Source organism: Gopherus flavomarginatus, chromosome 3 (genome assembly GCF_025201925.1).
Source record: "Gopherus flavomarginatus isolate rGopFla2 chromosome 3, rGopFla2.mat.asm, whole genome shotgun sequence".
Taxonomy (NCBI): domain Eukaryota; kingdom Metazoa; phylum Chordata; order Testudines; family Testudinidae; genus Gopherus; species Gopherus flavomarginatus.
This window is the reverse complement of record NC_066619.1, coordinates 25,974,578-26,000,234: the sequence shown is the minus strand read 5'-3', so window position 1 is coordinate 26,000,234 and position 25,657 is coordinate 25,974,578. Positions and strand designations below refer to the sequence as shown.

The following is a 25,657-nucleotide window of genomic DNA, read 5'->3' as shown; positions in this document are numbered from 1 at the left end:
CTGTGCATAGTGATATCTTTAGATCTAAAGTTGCTATGGACCATATATATGGATCATGGAGGAAGGGATAGGGTTGTCCTCAATCTTTTTCTCAAAGTTCCCAGAAAGTAATGTTTGGCAATTGCCATTTCTCCATGAAAGTGCTAACTGCAGGGCTCCTTCTTGTTCAACATTTATATAGGGTCAGTGAGATAGCATGAGCTGCATTGCTTTCAACAGATAGATGGTTCCAATGTATTATTTCTGTTCCTTCTGCCCCAGATAGTATAGTAGAGTACCTTTTCCAGTGTTCGGCTGTATTGAAAGTGAGCTGGCTAAAGCTCAATCTAGATATATTGATTGGCTGGGGAAACCAATCTGAAGATATGGTGAGGATTATATCTGTTTCTCTGATTAAGGTGTCTGTCTCTCACTTCTCACTCACAATTGCAAATGGAGTATTTAGTTAGATTCCTAATTACTGTAGGATGATCACATTTCAGCAGGAAGCAGACTGTTCTCTTTCATTTGTATCTGACTAGGAGGTTCATTTGTGTCTGACTAGGAGGATTTATTTATTTATTTTTGGGGGGCAGGGGAAGGGGAAGATATGTATGTTATTGCCATGATTCATGCCTTTGTCACTACAGAAGTAAATTACTGCAATGTGCTCTTCGTGGGGCTACATCTTAAATCCATTCAAATGCTGAACAAAGTGCAGAATGCAGCAGCCCATTTGTTAAGCAATATATATATCTGTCAGGACATTACACCAGTGCTTGTTATCTTCACTGGGCACCTGCAGATTTCCAAGCAGAATTTAAGGAGTTATTTTTGATCCTGTGGGTTCCTGGCCAATAGCTTGACCATAATTCCAAAAATGTAAAATAACAACAACAAAGCCCATATGGCCCATGACCTGCCTACTTGAGAGATCAGCTCTATTCCTGTGTTATACTGTCACTGCAGAGATCAGTGGAGGCTCTTGAACTGGTGTCCCTTTGGCTTTAAAAGAGGGGACTGCTAGTAGGGCATTCTCAGTGAGGGCCCCTTGACTTTGGAACTTGTTCCCCACTTGGTCCAGAATAGCTTGAGTCTGTTGACCTTTCTTTTACTGGAGAGGGATGCTATTTAAAGGGAAACATTGGAGGAAGGTGAGATATTGTACTTTTTTTTTTGCTACAAGATTTAACTGGTTGTCTTCAATATATGATGGAAATTATTGCTGTATTTAACTATATAGAAATGTCAAGGGGGTTAAAGTCTGTGTTAAACATCTTTTTATAGTCTTATATATCTAGTAAATAAATCTAAAACAAAAGCTCCTTGAGGGAGTGACCAGCCATGTTTGATGTCTGTGAAGTCTGCTTTACTCCTATGGAACTCTATAAATGAATGCAAATATAAGATATTCCCTGCTTCTTATAATTAACTATATGATACTATCTATTATTTTATTTGCTGCAGAGCAGTTTGGAATGCTCTCTCTCACATACACAAGACAGAAAGATGGACATCTCTTTAAAGGAAAACTGTAAACATGTTTCTCAGCTAAAAGTTTTCAAGTTCAAAAGGTGAGCTCACTTTTTCTCCATAAATATACAGTGAAATGTATTTCAACCTAAAGGACCAAATTCATCCTTAGTGGGCCTTTGTGAGCTTTAATGCATTACACTGGATGAATTTGATAATGACGTTTAACTACACAAGGTATTTCTGATTGTATTGGCAACACAGGTGCTGGAATTAGGTGTACTGGGGGTTCTGCTGCACCCTCTGGTTTGAAATGTTTCCCATCACATAAAGTTTACAGTTTGGTTCAATAGCTCTCAGCACCCTCACTATACAAATTGTTCCAGCACTCCAGACTGGTGGCAGTGGTCATTTGTTACACAAGATGATAATTTGTGACACTGTCAGTAATGAATCCTTGTGTAAATGATTGTGAACTATTTTCTATTTCATTTAATATTGATGTAACTAATTGGAAAAAATATATATTTAAATAAAAGGTTTAATTTTTGAACACTTACATTATTTTGCATAATTCTTAAACCAGTATTAGATCATGCCGGAAACTGGTTTAAAATCTTTTACCCAGAGTTCCCACATTTTGAGGGTGTGTTTATATTAAGTGAAGAGACTGCTGTAGGGTCACTGATTGCATGAAATTGTTGGTTGGCTCTACAGTTAAGCTGTTTGCGGGATAAACTATTGTTGAATCTAGTAACTGAACCACAACTGAGCTAAAAGCTTCATCTCCAAGTGTTGCAGCAAAAAAATAAACATATCTGACCTACTACTTGTAAATTAATGGAATGGTTGCTGTATATTGACAAAAGGCATTCCAGAGGTGTTGCAAGCTCAAGATATTTCAACCAATGCTTTGTTGCCTTTTGGCTAAGAAGGCCCCAGTGCCATAAATGATGTCATTTTTAATAACATGGCCGCCATCTGCACTGAACTCAGAAGTATTCATTTAATTAAAAACTTGTATTTGAAAATGATTCTTACCTTCTGAATTTTCAGAATTTCTGAGTTAAGCAAGATGGGCACCACTTTTAAAAGCACACACAGCATACTGATAATTCCAAAGAGTTACTTTAGATTTGAGTATGGAGGAACTCAGATCAAAGACTCTTACAGATCACTTAAATGTTGGATACCAGCATTCTGACTTTGCTCTTAATAACAGTAGTAGCATCTTTACTTACTAGCATAAATTAGTGTACATAATGCTGTTGGCTAAGTATAAAAAATGGTTTAGTAGCTCCTAACAGTTTTTTGAAATCTTGATTAGGTAACTAATTCTCTTATGAATGTGTAAGAATATTTTTTCCTACCTTTTGGTGCCACCTGTAGAAATTGCTTATGGAGTGTGCTAAGTTGTGAAATAGTTAGGGTACCATTTACAGATGTCTCTACAGGTGAAGGCCGTGGTGGAGGGATAGGATCTGGAATTACTTTTACATCATTGCTTATGAAGAAGTCTGTCTCATCTAAAACCAATTCATATTGGATTCTTGTAGAACATTCAATGTGGTGGCGTGCAACCTCAGTTAATTTGTCAACACTAAAAATGAAACGCAGGAAGCAATTATTACTTTAAAATGTAAGATAGTAACTTTGAATCAAATTCTGAAATATTTCATCAATGGGAGATTTTCTCTGTTAAGGACTACAAATCCTCTGTGTGGATCATGGGAAGTGGGGGTCAACATGCGGTCCTATGACAAAGCTAGTTATTTCTCACTACATCCTGGCAGCATGCTCTATTTGTGACTGCTGGGAGAAGTCCATTTAAAGTGAAATCCCAGCCATTGAGAAAATCGAATGGAAAGATAGTACAGATTGCGATTTTCGGAACTCCATAGGGCAAATGAGGTGATGTGTATTTGCCTGACCTCACCCTTTCCACCTACTTCAGCCTGTCACCCTGTCATGTGCCCCTGCATGGATTCCTGGATCTATTGAGCAAATTCTGCAGGGAAAGGAGTAATACTGCTGTGGAGGCATAAGTACTTGGATATTGCAGTGGGAAAGGTCTGACCTGCACACAGAAGATTCCACTCTACATGAAAGTTAAGGAGTAATGATTAGGCCCAAATCTACACACTTTTCTTGGGCACTGGAGACTAATTTGTGTCAGAAAGCAGACCCTCAGGTTCTTATGATCTTTAAAATAACTTCTGTCAACTGCTATACACAGTGGGTTTAACAAAAGGTGGAGGATTCTGGAATGACAGAAGCATAGCAAACAAGATCCCAAAATTCCAAGGTGGCAGGAGCCACTACTTGATATTGTTGCTTCCTATGAACAAAATGTCGGGTTCTCTACTAGTGCTCATAAGTGTAATTGTATTTCCTAAGAAAAAAATAAGACTGAACAGTTGTGTACAACTATAGGGCATATATCATAAGGCAAGATCAAGTCTCAAATCCTGAGAGTAAGATTAGCAAGCAAAATGATTAATTTTTGTACATTTTTACAAATTATTTGACTATGTCACCTGTCTGAACAATTATTTTTACCAGCTTTACTCTAACTTTTCTATTCTATTAAAATACCTGGTCTATTTAAAAATTAGCCATATATTACCTGGCCATTTCTGCAAGGAACCTGGCGCCAAGCCACTTTTCCATACATTTGTAAGTTTCTTCTGCTTTCATTACTAGTTCTTCAACAAATGTTAATGCCTTTATCTTAATCAGCTGTAGTCGAGATTTTGCAGCTTCCTCTGTTGGAACAGTCATTTCATAATAATAATTTATTTATACAATCTGAAGTCTATTTTCAAGCTTACTTAGGCATCTAAAGTTAAGCACCAAAACTTGCACTCAGGCATCAAAATACCTATTTAGGTTTCCTGTGTTCATATATTATTTATATATTTTTAATTCACTCAGACTGCAGAACTTGTTTTATAAAACTGTTGATATCAGAATGTGCATATCACAAGGATATAGCAAAGTTAACCAAACTGATGTCGAAGGAAGAGGCGATAAGAAGACATTAATTCAGACAGTACTCTCTGACAAAAGTGTTAGATTTAGAAGCTCAATGGTGAAAAAGTCCACTGAGGATGATTTAAAAACATTTTGTTTAGAGCTTGAACATAAAATGTAGATGTTCTACAGAGGAAATGTTCCTTTTATTTAAAAATTATATCAATAGTATTTAGGTAATTTTAAAAAATGAAATCTTTTCAGAGAGAGATCATTCCTTTCTCAGATTTTTCAAAAGGGGAAAAAAAGCAAGTCTCAAATGATACAAATTTTATGGGAACCATAGCCAATGTTTGTTCTTTTGTTCCTGACCCAAAGCTCATTGAAAGCACTGACTTTACAGGGCTTTGGATCAGGCCTTCCAAGCCTAGCTGTTTTGTATCTCACAAATCCATATTTATTATTACAATTGTCTCTTTATGAAAATTGGTTGTTTTAGTGTGAGGAAAAAACAGTTACCTACCTTCTCGTAACTGTTGTTCTTCAAGATGTGTTGCTCATGTCCATTCTATTTTAGGTGTGCCCACGTGAACAGTCATCAGAGATTTTTGCCTTAGCGGTATTTGTAGCAGTACCCCTATGCCCTCTCAGTTCCTTCTTGCCAGCAACTCCGACAGAGGGGCAGGATGACGGGTAATGGAATGGACATGAGCAACACGTCTCAAAGAATAACAGTTACAAAAAGGTAGGCAACCGTTTTTCCTTCTTCGAGTGCTTGCTCATATCCATTCCATTCTAGGTGACTCACAAGTGGTATCCTCAGAAGTGGGCTCAGAGCTCACAATCTAGCATCTTGCTGCACTGCTCTATCAAAGCATGCTGGGTAAGTGAATAATGGGACATGAACATGTGGATGGACGACCAGGTGGCTACCCTACAGATGTCCTGGATAGGCACTTGGGCTAGAAAAGCTGACAAAGAGGCTTGTGCCCTGGTTATATGGGCAGTTACAATTGTCAGAGAAGGCATCTTTGCCTGATCGTAGCAGCAGCAAATGATGCAAGAATAAATTATTTGACAGGACACTGAGTGACCTTTCATCCTGTTGGCTACCAAGAAGAACAACTGCGCTGACTTGTGGAATGGTTTGGTCCTTTCAATGTAGAAGGCTAGTGCTCTTCTGACATCTAGGGAATGCAACTTATGCTCCTCCTCCTCTGACTTTTGTGGCTTTGGAAAAAAGACAGGTAAGTAAATGTCCTGGCCCATATGAAACTAACAGACTACCCGGGCAGGAAAACTGGATGTGGCCACAGCTGAACCTTACTTTGTAAAAGACTGTATAGGGCGGTTCCAAAGTAAGTGCCCTAATTTCAAAGACCTGGCAGGCAGATGTCCTTCCAGGAAAGGAGGAAAGAGCAGGAAGCCAAAGGCTCGAAGGGGGATACCATGAGCCGTGACAGCACAAGATTCAGGTCCCATGGAGGAACGGGGTCCCTGACATCTGGGTAGAAGTGCTTGAGGTCCTTGAGGAACCTGCCAGTCATGTCCTGGCTGAAAACTGACCTACTCTCGAGTGACAGATGGAAGGCAAAGATAGCGGTGAAGTGGACCTTGACAGATGATGGGGACAGGCCTTGGAGCTCGAGATACAAAACGTAGTCCAGGATTAACTGCAGCGAGGCCCATTAGGGCCAAATGCCTTTATTCAAGGTTCAACAAGCAAACTGCTTCCATTTGGCCAGGTAGGTTGCTTTGATGGAGAGCTTTCTGATGCCCAACAGGACCTGTTGGACACCAGCTGGGCACTCCTGCTCCTCCACATTTAACCGTGCAGCAGCCAAGCTGTCAGATGCAGCACCACCAGGCTCGGATGCAAAAGACTGACATAGGGACAGCAGGTCTGGCCTGAACAGTAGCTGAAATGGAGCAGCCACCAAGAGGTCCAGCAGCTTGCTGAACTTGTGCTGGTATGGCCAAGCCGGTGCTATGAGGATCACCTTTGCTCTGTCCAGCTTGATCTTCATGAGGACCTTGTGAATTAATAGCACTGGAGGAAAGGCATACAACAGAGCCCCCGACCACAGGAGCAGAAAAGCATCCAACAGGGAGTGTCGATCAATCCCCCAAATCGAGCAGAAAAGGTAGCATTTTCTGTTTTGCCTGGATGTGAACAGGTCCACTTGTGGAGATCCCCACCTCTGGAAGATGATGCTGACCACTTCCGGATGGAGGGAGCACTCATGGTGAGAAGAGAAGGTCCTGCTGAGGCAATCTGCCAAAGTGTTCCTGGCCCCGGGGAGGTGCATGGCTATGAGATGAATGCTGTGTTGTACACAGAAATCCCAGAGCCTGAGGGCTTCTTGGCAAAGGGCAGACAATGTGGTTCTGCCTTGCTTGCTGATATAGACTATAGACACTGTATTGTGCTTTCTATGTGAGGTAGGAAGGCTTGACAGGACAGGCGAACTGCTCTGAGATCTCTCACGTTGATATGTAGGGAGTGATCGTGACTCAACCAATGACAGTGCATGCTGAGATTGCCCAGAGGGGCTCCCCACCCTAGATCCAAGGCATCGAAGATGAGGTTCACTGACAGGGATGGAGTCGCAGAAGGAACTCCCTCTAACATTGGTGCAGGATTCTGTCACCATATAAGTGATGACAGTACATGGTCTGGGACCCTGACCACATGGCCCACTCTGTGCTTGTTAGGTACGTAGGCTGACGCCAGCCATGCCTTCAGGGGCCTGAGGCAGAACCGTGAGTGCCAGACCATGTCAGTGCTGGCTGCCATGTGGCCTAACAATCGCAGGAATGTGTGAGCGGTGATGAGCGGGTGGGCTGGCATCCACGAGATCAGCTCTGCCGTGGCTTAGAACCGAGCCTCGAGGAGAAAGGCTCTGGCCTGTTTAGACTCAAGGACCATTCCAATGAACTCTATGAATTTGCACTGGAATTAAAGTCCACTTTTTCTCGCTTATTAACAGCCTCAGGTCACAACAGGTGGAGCAAACCAGATCGAGATGATGCTGCACCTCATCCTGGGGTTAGCCCTTTATCATTGAGGAACGGATAAATTTGCACCTCTCCGTGCCTCAGGTAAGTGGCCACTGGTGCTATGCACTTTGTAAACACTCTTGGGCTGATGGGAGACCAAAGGGCAGCACCGTGAATTTAAAATGGCGGTGGCCTAACACAAAACAGAGGAAACTCCTGTGCCTCGGGAAGATGGGAATATACATCCTTTAAGTCAAGGGCAGTGTACCAGTGTCCTGGACCCAGGGAGGGAATACTGGAGGCCGGAGAGACCATGCAAAACTGCAGCTTCTTCAGAGACTTGTTGAGGTGGTGCAGGTCCAGAATGGATCTGAGGCTCCCTTTTGCTTTGGGGATTAGGAAATAGCAGGAATAGAACCCTTTCCCTTTCAAGTCTGGAGGGACCTCCTCTACTGCCCCCAGGTATAGGAGGTTCTTGACCTCTTGAATGAGTAGTTATTTATGAGAAGGGTCCTTGAAGAGAGATGGAGAAGTGGGGTGGGAGGAAGGGTCAGCCACGAACTTCAGGATGTAGCCTGAAGATATTATCTTGAGCACCCAATGGTCCAAGGTCAGCCGCGACTAGGCCAACCAGAAGGGATAAGAAAAGAGAGCGGAGGCGTGACTGGGGCAACATCCTCGGGTGCATCCTCAAAATGCCTGGTTCTGGCTTCCTTGGCCTCTGGAAGAACCAGGCTGGACAGAGGAACAGGAAGATGAACGGTGATGCTGTTTTAAATCCTTTGTCTCTGTCCTTCTTTCTGTAGGAGCTGGACTGAGGGATACCCCATGACCTTGACGGAGGAGGTGGGGGACGGAACACCTTTCTAGCCTGCTGAGGGGTGTTTAGGCCAAGGAATGGAGGGTGGCATGGGAGTCTTTAAGGCTGTGGAGCCGTGCATCGGTCAGCTCCGAAAAGAGCCCTGCCCCCTCAATTGGAAGGTCTTGGAGTGTAGTCTGCATCTCCTGGGACAGCTCAGAGGACTGTAACCAGGAGCTGCGCCTCATGACCACCACAGAGGTGACTAACTGGCCACCAAGTCTGTAGTGTCCCAGGCCATCTGGAGGGCGCCTCTTGCCACTGCTTTGCCCTCTTCCACGAAGATGGCGAACTCCTGGGCTTGGTCCTGTGGAAGGCTCTCCCTGAACTTGATATCAGTCCCACAATTTGAAATTGTACCTGCCTAGCAGGGGTCTGCCACATAGAAAGTTTTTGCAGATCCTGCACTTGTCCTTTCTGTGGGACTCCCCCAAACACTTCAAACAGCTAGTGTGGGGGTTGCTAATGGATACCAGCCAGCTGCACAATGAGCATGGCTTAAAGCCTGGGGAATGGGGCATGCCCTGCTGCAAGGCAAAGTCCCAGCTGGGACTATAATTCCTAAACTACTACTCAAACACTTAACTTAATGGTCTAACTAAGTACCTATCAACTAAAAACAAAGGAGACAAAACAATGGATTGTGAGAACCGCTAATGTTGTTGCGGTGCAAGACAAGGCGATCCAACCAACCGTCACGGGCGGTAAGAAGAAACTGAGAGTAGGGTCGGCAGCAACTAATATACCAGCACATGAGTGTGGCACTCAAGGAGGCGCCACAGCCAACCCTATAGATACTGCTAAGGCAAAAATCTCCGGTGACTATGCACGTGGGCACGCAGACACCTAGAATGGAATCGACATGAGCAAGCACTCAAAGAAGAAAAAACAGTTACCTACCTTTTTGTAATTGTTGTTCTTTGAGATGCATTGCTCATGGCCATTCCATTACCTACCCTCCTACCCCTCTGTTGGAGTTGCTGGCAAGAAGGAAGTGAGAGGGCCTAGTGTTGGCAGTGCCTAATATACCAGTGCATGAGCATAGCACCACAGCCAACCCAAGGCAAAAATCTCCAATGACTGTGCACGTGGATGTGCACACACCTACAATAGAATGGACACGAGCAAGTGCTCAGAGAAGAAATATTATTTGTCTACAGAGCTCTATGAGTAAAAAATTCCAAGTAACTTAGAAAAAACCGGCATTTCAGAATGGGAGGACTGAAAAAAGACTAAAAGAATTTGTCGCCACTGAGATTTTAGAGTTAAAAATGGAAGCAATAGACAGAGAAACAGGGTCTTTGGAAAAGATTATGTCTTAAAAATGAGTATGGAATGTGAGAAAGAGAAAGATATAAAACAGATAAATAGAGGAATGAAAAACCTGAAGAAAAAGAAAGAAGACCAAAGAGTAACACTAAACTAAGAGTATCTCAAATCTTGAAAGATCCATGTAGGCATCCAATGTTCAACACAATTTTCTATTTTGAGACCTGAAGAAGAGCTCTGTGTAGCTCAAATGCTTGTCTCTTCCACCAACAGAAATTGGTTCAATAAAAGATATTACCTCCTCTACCTTCTCAATTTTTCATTAATTTTAATTTTACCTGCTAGAAAATGTTTTTCTAAACAAACAAACAAACAAACAAAAAATGTAGTTGCTGCTGACAGTAACTTCAATAGGTAAAACTGTAAAGCAGTTTCTGTTATACATCTTATTCCCATATGCCAATAACAACTTTCCAAAACAACCATCTTTGGGACTGAAACTTTCCTTATGCAGTCTCTACACAAAGGTGAATGTATTTGGAAGGTCTGAACAAAATCCCTTCAAGGTCATCTTTGAGTTAAATGAGAATGAAAAAAAAAATACACACCACCTATTTTCAGCAAAAACAGCTGATGTTTGAAATTTTAAACTTGGCCTTAACTCATTTTTCTCTGATATCTGCTTGATTTGGGACGGAAGATAAAAGGTAAAAATAAAAAGGTATAAGCAACTGAAAACACCTCAGAGGATTTTTAGTACATATCCACTAAGTTTTTCAGTACAGCTTAACAAAGTGCTGCCTTTTTTGTAACCTCTTTGCATATTTTCCAGGAGCTGCTATTCGCAGTCTGCAACTGGGACGATGACATAAAAATCTGTAAATATCAAATTGAATCACACAATTCTGAAAACAACCAATAACAGAAAATACTCTCAGACCAGGAACACAATTAAAAATAAGGCATATAGACGCAACTGATAAATTCAGTGAGAAATCAAAATTCAAGACTCAGTAACCACCTACAGACTTGCATATCTCGACATATCTAGACATTTAACTGGTCATTTGCACTTCCATTTATTACGACTGCAGATGTATCTGTGGTATCTGCATTTGCAAGTTATGTTAATAAGCTATTATGAAAATGTGGTCTTGTATGTTTTAGTTCTCCTTTGATACATACCTTGGCTGTTTTGCTGCCAAAGCAGGTCTTTACCCCTTTAAGTTAATTACATTCCCCTCCCTACTTCCAAATAGCTGATTTTAAAGAATATTGTTCTGCTGAGATTGGGTGAAACATTGTTGAAGCAGGTGAGTGTAACAGCCACCCTTCACTCAGGATAAATGTAAGAAGCAATTAAGCTCCTTTGTAGAACAGATAGCTGAAACAATAGGGGCCACTGCTCAAAACACAGGCCACCTGCAAGGCTGAGGTGGGAGTTGAGCCAGGTGGTTGGAGGGGTTCTCCTTCGAGACTGAAGGCAAATGCAGAAGGCTGATTATGGTTTGAGGCAGTTCTCTGTGTGTGTGTGTGTGTGTGTGTGTGTGTGTGTGTGTGTGTGTGTGTGTGTGTGTGTGTGTGTGTGTGTGTGTGTGTGTGTGTGTGTGTGTGCGCGCGCGCGCGCACGTGCGTGCGCAGAAGCAGAAACATGCCAGAAGCACATAAAGGAGGCAGGAAGGAAGTGCCAGACACAGCCAGAAAAGCTCTTGTAGCATTATCTTGAGAAAAGCTGAGAGAGAGAGGTTTTGGGTAGAGCGCTGGCTGAAAAGAGGCTTGGCACTGTGAGAAAAGGGATTGTCTCCTGCCATTTCATTCCTACTGTATTCAGGAAAACAGAACTTTTATACATTCTTTGTAAATAAATAGGACTGCATCAAACAAATACCTGACTCCCTCTAACAGAAACAACCCAAAAGATCATGAACATTGGTTAACTGCTGAGGTCAATATTATTTAACTTGTTCGCTTACAATGAACAGCTGATAGTAGAAGGATGACAGGAAAGAGAAGAGAAAGTACTTTTAAGCCTCTCTCTTCTATTTTGAATATATTTATTTACAAATTATTGTCTACTACCATTTTTTTAAGTTTCCAGGATTCTTCAGACCCTTTTTCTCCGCACTCCCCATTCACTCAGTAAACTTTCAACAAAACTTTGCAGACAGTTTCAAGTACTAAAAAAAATCTAAATTGGGAATGATGATCAACTTCCATAATGTAGCCCACTGAACTAGTTACATACCTTCATATTCAAGGGCACTAAAATATTCCTGTTTCATTTTAAGCTTTAATTCTTGTTTCTTTAGTTCCTCTGGTGTTAGAGGAATGGGAGTGGCTTCAACCACAGGTGCTGGAGAAGGAACACCTGCAAAGAAAATAAAATATTTTCACCAAAAAGGAAATCTTATAATCTTTGGACTGCCTATATGTAGACAACACAGCATAGTACAATTTGTTTTATGGAAAATAGGTCTTTTCAAATGAATCTGATACCATTTTTATGAGATTACAAATTTGGTGAATAAATGTAATCATTGACATAATATCCTTAGACTTCTGTAAGGTATTGCATGACATCCCAATTAAAAAAATTTACACTATACTAAATCACTGTAGCACCTATTAAATGAATTAAAACTGGGTAACTAATAGAGCTCAAAATATAATTGCTAAAGGGAATGATTATCTAATGGAGTTGTTTCTACTGGGGTTCTAGATGGTCACAATGATCCCTTGTGGCCTTATAATCTATTAATCTATGACAATTTGCAGGTAACCACTGTACCTTTTGAATGCTAAGTGTCAGTCAAATTCAGAGATGAAGTAAATGGTGATAAAAGTTCTACGTTGATAAGTAGGGCTCTACCAAATTAATGACCATGAAAAACACATCACGTGAGATCCGTGAAATCTGGTCTTTTATGTGCTTTTACCCTATACTATACAGATTTCACAGAGGAGACCACCATTTCTCAAATTGGGGGTCCTGACCCAAAAGGAAGTTTCTGGGGGTTCGCAAGGTTATTTTATGGAGGGGTTGTGATATTGCCACCCTTATTTCTGCATCATCTTCAGAGCTGGGCAGCTGGAGAGCAGCAGCTGTTGGCTGAGTGCCCCACCCTTAAGGCAGCACCCTGCCAGAAGCAGTGCAGAAGTAAGAGTTGCAATACCGTACCATGCCACCCTTATTTCTGCGCTGCTGCCTTCAGAGCTGGGTGCCTGGAGAGTGGTAGCTGCTGACTGAGGGCCCAGCTCTGCAGGCAGCAGTGCAGAAGTAAGTGTGGCTATACCATACCAGGCCATCCTTACTTCTGCGCTGCTGCTGGTGGCGGTTCTGCCTTCAGAGCTGGGATCCTAGCTAGCAGCCGCCGTTCTCTAGCTGCTCAGATCTGAAGGCAGTGCCACTGCCAGCAGCAGTGCAGAAGTAAGGGTAGCAGTACGGCAACCCCCTAGCAATAACGTCTCAACTTTTTAAAATCATCCTATTAGTCATTTTTAGATGATGAACCTAAAGCCTGAAATGAAAACAACAACACTAATATTATAAAGCTATTTTATAATTTTATTTTTTAATATTGTGTTGGCACGTTAATAACAGTCAAAGTGCTTTGACTGCAAAGTTAAGTACAGATAATGATAACTTTTCTTCCCCAACAACTGACTTGCAGCTGCTGTGGTGGTGCAACAGGATAATGCCAGATCAGTATATTAGGTTGATCATAACTCTAATGATCAAATCTAAAGGTGACAAAACTGAGTGAAGCAAGTTATATTACTGTTTCAGTAAGTATGCTGCTGCACTGCCTACAAGATAAAAAAAATTGTATTGTGTATTCCTGGGATGTGAAAGCCAGAAATAAAAGTTGATCAGCTCTTCCACTCACTGGAGATGTACAACAACACTCAATTTGGCATAAAATGAAAAATGTATCTATTAATATCTTATCTTATATTGCGAGGGAAGATGGTTAAGGCACTTGACTTAGATGCAGGAGATCTCTGACACAAACTACTTGTGTAACCTTGGGCAAGTAATTTAGTGTATGTCTACACAGCAAAAAACAAAAACAAAAAACCTCTGGCACCATGTCTCAGAGTCTGGATCAAAAGACTTGGTTTCATGCTAAGGGGCAGAAAATAGCACTGTAGACATTCAGGCTTGGGCTGGAACTTGGCCTCTAAAACCCGGGTGCTGGAAGGAGGAGGAGGAAGGGTCTTGGAGCTCTGGCTTCAGTCCAGTCCTGTATGTCTACACTACTACTTTCAGCACTGCAGTGTGAGCCCCACAAGGCTGAGTCAATTGACCTGGGCTCTGAGACTCGCTGCCGCAGGTGTATTTTTGCTGTGTACACATATGCTAAGTGACTTGCCACAACTAGTCTGTGGCAGAGAACAGCTGGTTTTTTTGCTGTGTAGACATATACATAATCTCTCTGCGCTTCATTTGCCCATTTTAAAAATACTTTATTTCCCCTACCATTTGTCTATCTTGCCTATTTAGACTGTCAACTCATTGAGGCAAAGACTGTCTCTTATTATGTGTACATACAGTACCTATTACAATAGGGCCCTGATCTTGGTTGGGACTCTAGGTGCTAACAGAATGCAATTAAATAATACATTGTTTATACCTTGTCAGAATGATGATAGAGCAGGGACAGACCTGATTGATCTATCATATTATAAAGATTGATATATTATAGTGTGGAATAATAGCCTTGGACTATTTTTATCCTGTTCCTTATTAATAAAGTAAGAAGCATTTATATGTTTTTAGCTACTTCAGGAGATTAATGATAGAAAAGAACCAGCATTTTTTAAAAAGTTGACATAATTTGATAAAATGGCTGCAACGTGTACATTTCCAAAGCAATGCACAGAAAAAAAGATGAGCAAGTATTATTTTCTGTTATTACTCTGAACATTTATCCCTAAATATTATTCATGATTTAATTCACCCAACTATCACTCAACAGTATACGGATTTCTTAATCACTACCATGTCAGCACACTGATTTACCATGTTTTGAACTATCAAAAGAAAAGAGAGAAAAGAATTAAACTTTTGTAGTTAGTCTCTTTTTTAATATACACCTCTACCCCGATATAAAGCGACCTGATATAACACGAATTCGGATATAATGCAGTAAAGCAGCGCTCCGGGGGCAGGGCTGCGCGCTCTGGAGGATCAAAGCAAGTTCAATATAATGCAGTTTCACCTATAATGCGGTAAGATTTTTTGGCTCCCAAGGACAGCGTTATATCGGGGTAGAGGTGTATGTTCATTTAATTTGAATAGTTTTATGCTCTATTTTTAAAAGAAAATCATATGTTTCAGTTACCTTTCTTTTTGGTGAGTGATTTTGGAGGTGGTTTCTTGGTATCTTTGGCATCCTTTCCACCACCTTTGCCTCCTGCTGCCTGAGAAGGTTTTTGACGTTCTTGTTCTTTCTTTTCTAGCTGCTGGCGTTCTTTCTCTTCCTCTGCTTCTTTTGATTGTATTTCAGCAGTTACCTTAATATTCATATTTTAACTTAACTATTCTGTATCTATAACATACAATTAACATTTTGAACAAGGTATCCTTTATTTTCTACTAGTGGTTGCTGCTGGATGTATAATATAAATTAGATATTTTGATACTTGATTTCATATTTGATCAGTATATGATTATTAAATATGGAAACAGTTGTTAAAGCAAAAAAGCAAGATGGAAAAAGATGGCAGCTTTAAATATTTCTTAGAACAAATTATTTAAGTATTAAAGGGAAGCATGGGAAATAGTCCATCTGGTAATCAAGCAGGGCTAGACTTCAGCGAAGGCTGAGAAGCTGAAGAACTGAAGGGTATGTCTTCACTAGCAATGACAAAGCGCTGTACAGCAGCACTTTAATGTGGCTGTGTAGTCGTGGCACCATCGCATGGGTCTGGTATTTGGACTGGAAAGATTTAGATCTAACTATTTAGCCAATCTGTGAATCTTAAACAAAGCATTTCTTACCATATTTGATATTGCTGTTACTGCTGCTTGCCATGTATCAGTGATAAGTTTCTCATCTGCCCCAAAGTTAAATATTATACTTTCAGAGGAATTCTCCTCCTTATTGCTCTTTAGTTGAAATGCTTTGCTTTTCTGCTTGATGACATTTATTTCAGGAGAAGGGGGTCTACGAGGAACCATGGGAATCCTTGAAAAGAAAATAAGAAATAACTCACTATCCCTATGGTGTGCTATATGTTTACATGGTGCAATTAAGTTACGGTATATTAAAAGAACCAGAATCCCATTTTCAAAGTCTGTGATAGCAATGGAAAAAGGAGGAACCCTCCCACGGATCACAAGAGGTAAAATTTGTGGATGACACAAAATCATATTGGTTAGTCCACAGTAGAGAGGTTTATAAGGAACTCAAGACTGATCTAAACAAAAACAGGGAACTAGATAACAAGTAATACACACTGGATGGACTGATATTAACTACTCCTATATATACTGATGGGGTCTTGATGGACTGTAACCATTCAGGTATCAATATAGATATTGTTATGCACAGCATTATGCCACTGTTATACACAAGTGATGGTATACTCTCACCTTGAATATTGTGTTTAATTCCTCACATCCAGCAAGGCTGCTTTAACTTATGTTCAGTTGACTCCAACCTCAGAGGCCATGCTTGTGAAATTTTAATTTTGTCACTGATCCAGAACTAAATGTTTAATATAATTAGTTGCAGGATTTGTTGGGGAACTGCCATAATTTGGGGAAAAGAAGGAACCTTTTATATGCCAGCTTTTGTTGTTTTGTTACTGAAGAGAATATAGATGAGGCAGCCAAAAGTGTGTAATAAATTAAATACATTACAATATTCAGCATCTATCATATGGCTGTGATCACCATCATTTACCTATTTAACAGTTACACATGCACAAACACACTTATATGCTAAATTAATTGTTACTTTTTTTTAAAATGCAGTTTTTACCTTCTTGACTTGCTTTGATCCACAGATTGCTCGACATTAACAATATCTAATAATGGGATTCGAGTGAACTCTTGACAGGCCTCTGTTGGCATTTTGCCTTCCATTCCCCTGTAATAGTCATGTAGAAATCTCTTTGTATCTTGGAAACGGTCCACTTCAACCTTCATAAGGGAAGATAGATTTACATTCAAAACAGGATGGAACAAAGCATTTTCTGTTTTTTATACCCTAAAATATAGTATCAAAAGCAATGTCTACATCATGAGAATGCTTGATGGAGGCTAGAAAATAGTACTGGTTGATCATCCGTTTAAGTATTTTATTATAAATACATACTACAACATGTACTGGAAAAGTACACATTCAAAATGTGTGTTCAAAACTTTAATTCAGATATTTCTAAGCTTTAATAACAATATCAGCTATGAAATAGGAAAATATATTTAATTTGTATATAAAAATATATTGATATTTAATTCTGACAAATATATAAATAAAATTATATGAAAACAAATCTACCACGTGCTTCTAAACTGTAATTAAACAGATTTGAATACATCCTTAATCCAAATTGTGAAAAACCTTTAATAATAATAATAAGCAAAAGAACTTTGTTTAAATGACCAAGAAAGAATTATAAACGTGCAAGCAGTATAAAGAAAAAACAAATGGATTTTGTAAGGTTCAAGATATCTATTTATTTCAGAGTGAAGCCAAAAAGCATTAGCACCTGTCATGCTTTGATTTATTAAACCAGTAGTGTCGGAGTCTCTAACTGACAAAACGGCACTGCATATTCATGGGAAAATGCACAAAACCACATTCACAAAAAGAATAAAAATCTCATAGTGTAAAACAGCCAGTTGGCCATAAGTTAAAGATAAAAATTCTTCTGGCTGGTTACAGAAAACAAAGTGGATAGAAATCTGGTATAGACTTGTTAGGGATATCAGACCTTGCTAAAATGAGTATATACAATCTATACTGATATAATAATATAGCTACCTGAAGAACATATTACAGAATCCCACAGTAAAACCTACACCAGAGGATCTCAGCAATCAGGAACTCTCTGCCTGTTTTGTTGCTATTCTTATTCCCTTCTCTGACAAAGCTGTTGAATGTAAAGGTATAGAGATCACAATTTCAGACTTGCTAGTTTTAGCATGAATAATGTTGCCCATCGCTGTCAATGAAGGTTATAGTAAGTAAAATTATTATTAATCATGTTAATTACGGCAATGTCAAAGGGCCAACCAAGAATGCGGCCCCCCCTTGCGCTTGGCACTGTACATACACAGAGTGGTAGATGATCCATGCCCTGAAGAGAGTAAGTGTTGGGGATGGGGTATAACCCACAAGCAGAGTGAACAATGTGATGGTAGCAAATATCATGTCAGTTCCACAGGGGCGGGGAGGGGTTTGCGGTGGGTTTACCTAGGAGGTAACAGTTTGAGGGGAAAAATCAGAAGCAGCTCAGTGACTTCAGACAAAAAATCTCATTAACTTTCAATGACACTTAGTGATTGACTACATATGAACTTAGTTAATGGGAAAGCGGGTGCACCCTGTACTAGCTTACTCTGTGCTTAAAAAGATAGATCAAAGTGCACTAACAAACTATTAGATGAGTCTTATGCAGATACAAAAATTTGGATCCGCATCTGCAACAATTAAATTATATCCAATCCGCAATCCACACTCTATCTTCTATATAAATCTGCATCCACACCTGCACCTGCACCCTCTAGATTAGCAGTTCTCAACCAGGCCTACATGGCCCCAAGAGGGCCACAAGCTGATTTTTGGGGGTCCATGGGCCTGCCAGGCGGAAGCCCCGAGCACTGGCATCTCGTGCAGGGCTGAAGCTCAGAGCCCTGAGCTGAAGTCCTGTAGCATCATTTCTAGTGACATCTACTTGCCTTGGATCGTGTAAGAGCTGAGCTATGCTCCCTATGCTAACAGAGAGGTGTCCATTTTTATAATGATCACTGGGGAAGATGTGCAAATGGAACTCCTGTACATACGTTGTGATGGTCCTTCCACTGTTGAGGGATTGTTTCCTGAAGATAGGTACGGAAAGAAGCATATTTAGGCAGTGCCTGGTGGGTGAATAGATGGTTCTGAGCCACCCTTAAAGGCAGCACATTTGAAGTCTGGCCATGTTCTGTAAAGAAGGTGGTGGCTGCCATGTGCCCCAGTAGTTGAATGCAGTTCCTGATCGTGGTTTGGGGTTAAGCTGAATTCTGTTTGCTATGGCCACGTCCAGACTAGGAATTAAAATCGATTTTAGATACGCAACTTCAGCTACGAGAATAACGTAGCTGAAGTCGAATTTCTAAAATCGAGGTACTCACCAGTCTGGACGGCGCGGCATCGATGTCCGCGGCTCTCCGCGTCGATTCCGGAACTCCGTTTGGATTGATGGAGTTCCGGAATCGATGTAAGCGCGCTCGGGGATCGATACACCGCGTCCAGACTAGACGCGATATATCGATCCCCGAGCAATCGATTTTAACCCGCCGATGCCGCGGGTTAGTCTGGACGAGGGCTAAGTCGGAAAGAGCCACAAATCTGTGCTGAGGAAGATAGGCTCTTTTTATCACTGTCCCCATCAAGATGTGCCCTGTGAACTCTAGGTTCTGTACTCAGGCCAAGATGGATTTTTGTATGTACAGTTGTTGACCCAATTTGAGAAAGAGTCCTATGGCCTTGGAAGTTGCCCGAGGCATCAGTTCCTGGGTGCGGCTGTTCAGCAACCAGCCATCCAAGAGAGAGAATACTAAAACACCTTTCCTGTGGAGTTGCGTTGCTACCACCAACATGACCCTTGGAGCAGATGCTAGGCTAAAGAGGAGCATTCAGTATTGAAAGTTATCCTGGCCAACAATAAAATGCAGGGGAGTGGCATGATGAAGGAACTGTTGTTTATTGGACATCCTCACCACAAGGTGAGAACTTGAGGCAAAGGACACTGCCTAATGTATTCTGGAGTGGGTGTTTTGCTCATGGTCATATGCTTTTGAATCATGCTTGTTGCATTTCCCCAAATTAATGCCAGGTTACTTCCCTCTTTTTATTAAGTTTCTTTACTACACACAGACTCTGTGATTGCAAGAGGGGAAGTATTGTCTCTTAGAGGTTCCCAGGAGTAGTGTGGAATTTCCCTGGTTACTGGGTGGGGAGCTCAAGCCAGTGCTCAGTTGTATTGTAAAAAGGGCCCCTAGATATTGAACCTGGCCCTTGTGGCTGCCGACTGCACCTGGCAGATGGTTACATGAGTAAGAGAGAAAAACAGAGTTGAGGGAATCTCAACAGGACAACTGCTAGAACTCTGTCTCAGGCAAAGGCAGTTCAGTAGGAATTGAGAGTGGTTCGCCCATGCAGTGCTACATAACAGCATGGGCTTGAGACTGACTTAACACCTATGAGCAGGCCAAACGGACACTGCTATGAGAAATCACTGTTCAAAGGTGCAGGTGGCTCTAGTGCACCTAGAGTGGAGCACCCATAAGGACATGACTCGAAGAAGAACTGGATAAACAAGTAATTGCAGATGGCAGATGAAGGGTTGATGTTTGACATAGTAAGAGACTAGCCCGACTAAATAGGGAAAGGCAAAATTATTCAGGATGTTGAAGCATGCACAAGATTGATTTGATGCTATAGAGAATGGAGGCCCATGAAAAAAGGATGAAAGCATAAATGTACATCATTTGTCAGTGCAGCTATGAAAAGTGATATTTAGAGAGTATAGTCTTAAATATGATACTGTAAAAGAGCTCCAAAAATATATATAATCAATGTCAAGCACTTAAAAGTTAGGAAATGACAGAATTAAGCTTGTTTGTGCAACTTTAATTCAGTCCCGTTCTGCGTAGGCATGATGATAGTTTTTAATTACATGATAACATGATATTTTATCCATAGAAATCCTACTTTATTCAGTGCACAGGATGGATGGTGCTCTATTAAGATCAGTTATTCAATATTTTATCTGCACGATTCAAAGCATGGCCTATGGTTTATTCATGGTATACTATTCAAACCCTGGTCTGAATACAGAATTATGAATTTCCTCATGAGCTTTTCTATGGCACTGATTAGGGTGCTTCCCAAACATTTATCTATCTTCAAAACACCCCTGTGAGGGGAGGGGATGGTATGGATAATGGGATACATTTTACAGAGGGTGAGCTGAGGCACAGAGAGACTAAGGTAAAACTATCCACTAATTTTGGATGCCTAATTTAAGAAGCTTAGGGTCTGATTTTTCAGAGTACTTAGCATTAGATAGCACTTTATATTCAGAGCACAGCTCTCACTTGACTTCAGCTGCGAGTCTCCTTGCCCACCAAATCCCAGTTCCCAACCTGAGTCCCAATTTCCTCCACCCCTCAACACTCACTCACAGTGTCTCTCCTCACCTCCAGTTCCAGTCTCACTAGACTCCTTGTCTCAGTCTACTCCTTTCCCTCCCTCCACCCCTCCTGGTATGACTCTTGTCCGCTATGCATTCAAGTCAGACAGCTTCTTCATCCATGGTGCCTGGGCACCAAAAGGGAAGGATGTCTTTGAGAGCACAGGAGAGAGAGTCTCCTTGTTTTCAGTTCCAGTGTCTGTCCATGCCCTGGAACAACTGGAAGCAGCAATTACAGGGAAAGTCCAGCTTCAACCCTGTAGCCCTGGACTGGAGCATGCTCAGTGACTCTGTAGTGATGGTGCATGAGCAGTCTGGTCACTAGGGATGCAGTATGTTCATTAAGGACAATACCTTTGGAGTTTTTATCTGTTAAACCCTAGGAAGTTTTTACTAAACATGTGTGATATGAAGTTTTTCAAAGGTTTGGCCAAACGTGAGCAGAATTTTTTCAGGAACAGCAAAAGGCACATTACTGACACAAAGGCCAATCCCTATCAAATTTCAAGTCCATGTTCCAAATCTAAAAAATGACCAGATATTTTGTAAATGGCAAAACAATGTTTTTTTCCTTTGCTTCACTCTTAGAAATGGCTGAACTGTTTTGGCTGAAATTTTCCAAAAGACATCTGGCATATACAATTTCATCCCAAATGGTTAAAGTTTGGCAAAGTTAAAAGCAACAGAAAACAGGGTCTTACAAATGTAAGTGTTGGGCAATCTTAAAATAGGTGGGTCTGGTAGCATTGTATATAATTATAGCATTTAGAAGGCTAAGTTGAGAACAGAGGCCATTATAAATAGAAAAGGATAACCAGCACCAGGATATTTCACTAAACTCATTTGATTGGTAAGCTAAATGCAAATAGTGACATTATGCAATATAGCCTGAAAATTTATTTTTACAGGACTATGATAATGATATTTTTCTTGATCCGCTCTGCCCAGAAGGTGATACAATGCCAGGAGTGTACATGCATATCTTCCTTTTTTTATTTTCTCACTCCTCACTTCAGTCAGCTTCTTTCTTTAGTAGGATTGAATTAAAGGATATTTGGTCTTGACCGTGTAGTTTTAAGGGACTACACACATGAAGTCCCATTGAGATAAATACATTAATCCAAGAGTCTGCCTGGGTATTGCAGGATAAGGACTATATTGATTTAGCAATTGACCATACCTGCATAAGTGAAAAGAAATGGTTCATCAGGATTCCTATATGATCTGGTAACCAGCCATCATTCATGATATCACTACGTTCTTGCTCTGCTTCTTCCCTTCTGTTTTCACAAATATCCCAGAGACGGTCCCTCAGGTCCTAAATAAAAATACTATTGCAAATAAGTGATGTGTAAAACCTTAGGCAATCTTTCATATATTTAAGAAATTATATTGGTGTGCATGGTAAAGGCACCTTACTTCAATCCCATTGTTAATTAAACACCTTTTTCCTCAGTATAATAAAAGTCAGTCCAAAAGAACCTGGCCAAACAGTAATCAACTAGGCTCTGAAGCTCACAAAATCTAGCTTTCTAGACCTATCAGGGGCATGGATTGACTGAGAAGTAAGAAGAGACAACCAGTAATACTGGTACCAATGAATGCACAATGGACCAGCTGTTTTTTCTCCAATACTGGAGTGAGAATTGGTGGTGGTGGTAGTGGAGGCTGAAACCTTCACAGTTTTGGGGACCAGAATATAATTTTTGCTGGGCCAAAAGCCACTTATGGCAAATAGGTCTTTGAAGTGGAGATGTACCTGCACTGGCCTTTAAACCTGAAAGAAGGTACCCCTCATGCTTTGCTCTTAAAAAGCACACAGTCCTTTATCTAATGGCAATTTCCCAGATTTCTTCTATTAGACACACAAAAAAAGAATAAAATTGATAACAGAGGTACTGGTATACTGATCATATTTTTGACAAATGAAAAGAATGAAAAGACAAAAAAACAGTGCTTCTTCCAAGTTCTATGCCCACCATAACTAAACTCCAGGATAGTTCCCTAAGCTTTTAGGATTTCATTGCAATGCACTTCAGAAAAATGACACTGCAATTATAATGTCTTATTCCAACATGATGCCAAGCACATCAGGCCAGATCTAATCAATCATTTTCAGCAAAACAGTTGGAAAATTATGTATAATGTAATAAACTCATCTCTTTAACAGAGTTAATACAAGCAGCAAAGAATCCTGTGGCACCTTATAGACTAACAGACGTTTTGGAGCATGAGCTTTCGTGGGTGAATACCCACTTCTTCAGATGCATGTGGTGGAAATATCCAGGGGCAAGTACATATATGCTAGCAAGCAAGCTAGAGATAACGAGGTCAGTTCAATCAGGGAGGATGAGGCCCTGTTCTAGCAGTTGAGGTGTGAAAACCAAGAGAGGAGAAACTGGTTCTGTAGTTGGCAAGCCATTCACAGCCTTTATTCAATCCTGAGCTGATGGTGTCAAATTTGCAGATGAACTGAAGCTCAGCAGTTTCTCTCTGAAGTCTGGTCCTGAAGTTTTTTTACTGCAGGATGGCCACCTTAAGGTCTGCTATAGTGTGGCCAGGGAGGTTGAAGTGCTCTCCTACAGGCTTTTGTATATTGCCATTCCTAATGTCTGATTTGTGTCCATTTATCCTTTTCTGTAGAGACTGTCCAGTTTGGCCGATGTACATAGCAGAGGGGCATTGCTGCCATATGATGGCGTATATTACATTGGTGGATGTGCAGGTGAATGAACCAGTGATGGTGTGGCTGATCTGGTTAAGTCCTGTGATGGTGTCGCTGGTGTAGATATGTGGGCAGAGTTGGCATCGAGGTTTGTTGCATGGAGTTAATACAAGTAAGATTCACCAGAGTACCAAGTGCTTTGAAAAAATCTGCTGAAAGATTTTGCCATTGTATAGTAAAACAACTACCACTTTGTCTCTTTCACAATAGCAATAAATCTGACTCAGGGTAAGTTTTTCACCATTGATTCTCTAGCCTTTTCTCCTACCAATTTATCAGTTGCAGGCTGTCAGTGTAAAAAGAAAGCAAAGAAGGGGAAATATAAGTGGCTACGTTCAGTCCACAAGTAATAGGTATTAATTTAAATTATTAACCTACTGATAAAATTATAATCACTATGGCCAAGAGGAGGTATTATTAAAGTAACATGTAATATGAAAAATACAATAGTTTTATTTAATTGTATGCAGATCTTCTAAGACAAGGTTCTCAGATTTTAGTAATGGTGACCCCTTTCACACAGCAAGCCTCTGAGCGTGACTCCAATTATACATTTAAAACAGTTTTTATTATATTTAACACCTTTATAAATGCTGGAGGCAAAGCGGGGTTTGGGGCGGAGGCTGACAGCTCGCAACTCCCCATGTAATAACCCTGCGACCCCCTGAGGGGTCCCAATCCCTGGTTTGAGAACTCCTCTTCTAAGATGTACAGTTGCATTTCATTTCTATTTAATGAAGCTGATTCTTTAGTAGCAACTGCCACAATTTTTTCCATCTTCTGGAATTCTGCACATAAAGTCTATTCTTCTCTCCATGTGACCTTAGGTTTTGCCACTGAGATAGAGCATCACATATGGGATATTCCAACTCCTGTATTTCTGATTAGCCTCTTGACATTGTTTTTAACTGGGTTTATGTTATTATCCTGGAAAAAGGGTATTCTGACATTTTGATATTATAAATCATCCTCTCTTTTTGCCAGTCATGTAATCAATTCTTCATTTTTCAAATGTTCACCTTGCTAGCTGGGCCTCAATTTTGATGGGGCCAGAAGTAATGGAGACATTTTCTGGGCCTGGAGGATGGGGGAAGAGGGCAGGGCCAGCTCCAGGCACCAGCCGAGCAATCCTAAGGGCGGCACGGCAAGTTTGTCGCTCCAGCCAGGTCGGTTTTTTTTTGTTTTGGTTTTTTTTCCCCCTGCTTTGCAGCTCCGGCCGCACCATGTTGTTGTTATTTTTTTCCCCCCTGCTTTGCCACTCCAGCCGTGCTGCAGGTTGGTTTTTTGTTTTTTTTCCCCGTTTGCTGCTCTGACCGCCCCCAACCCCCCGCTCCTTTTTTTTTTTGGTTGGGGCGGCAAAAAAGCCAGTGCTGGCCCTGGAAGAGGTTGAGAGCTCACCTTGAAAAGGCTGAGGAAGTGTTCCATATGCCCCTTCTACTTTTCTTTCTCCTTCACTCGACTCCTTTTCTTTCAGCATGTGGGGGCTGCTTTTCCCTTCCCTCCTCTTTCTTCCTCATGCTTAGTGGGGGGAAATGTGGACATGCTCGATCAGAAGCCTAGGCTCTGAGACCTGTAGCACACACCGCCACTGCCACTGGGCAGCAGCGGTTGTGACTGGTGCTGTTTGGTGCTGGTGGAGAGTGAGAAGGATTGATATAATAGCTACCTAGGCAAGGTAGCATTAGTACGTCAGTATACATATTCATATTACATCAATCCTGTCTGAATTCAAATGCCCAAGGATGTACACAGCTCCAGAGCTACATAAATTGAAACATTTGCCATTTACTTACAGTAACCCTTTGGTGTAATTCTGCTTTTGTTTCCTCATCTTCCCACAGATCATCAGCAATGGCATTATAATCAGATTGCCACTGAGATACAAACTCCTGCTTATGGTCTGGACGCTTCAGGTAATCCTTAAAATGGTTTCTGTGAACAGTGAGTCAAAACAAGAGTTTTAGCGCTAA

At 41.0% G+C, this 25,657-nt stretch overlaps 1 protein-coding gene across 1 annotated transcript in view; it reads right to left on the bottom strand.

Annotated features, from left to right (window-relative positions):
• The window catches only part of LOC127046588 (sperm flagellar protein 2-like), a 65,210-nt gene that overhangs the window by 21,287 nt on the left and 18,266 nt on the right, over positions 1 to 25,657 (bottom strand). Inside the window, exons 14-21 of the mRNA XM_050943768.1 lie at positions 25,481 to 25,619; positions 22,143 to 22,280; positions 16,543 to 16,703; positions 15,558 to 15,744; positions 14,899 to 15,070; positions 11,799 to 11,921; positions 4,079 to 4,217; positions 2,823 to 3,052 (exon numbers count right to left, since the gene is read on the bottom strand). Of these exons, the coding sequence (XP_050799725.1) occupies positions 2,823 to 3,052; positions 4,079 to 4,217; positions 11,799 to 11,921; positions 14,899 to 15,070; positions 15,558 to 15,744; positions 16,543 to 16,703; positions 22,143 to 22,280; positions 25,481 to 25,619 (1,289 nt within the window). The remainder of the gene's footprint in view (positions 1 to 2,822; positions 3,053 to 4,078; positions 4,218 to 11,798; positions 11,922 to 14,898; positions 15,071 to 15,557; positions 15,745 to 16,542; positions 16,704 to 22,142; positions 22,281 to 25,480; positions 25,620 to 25,657) is intronic.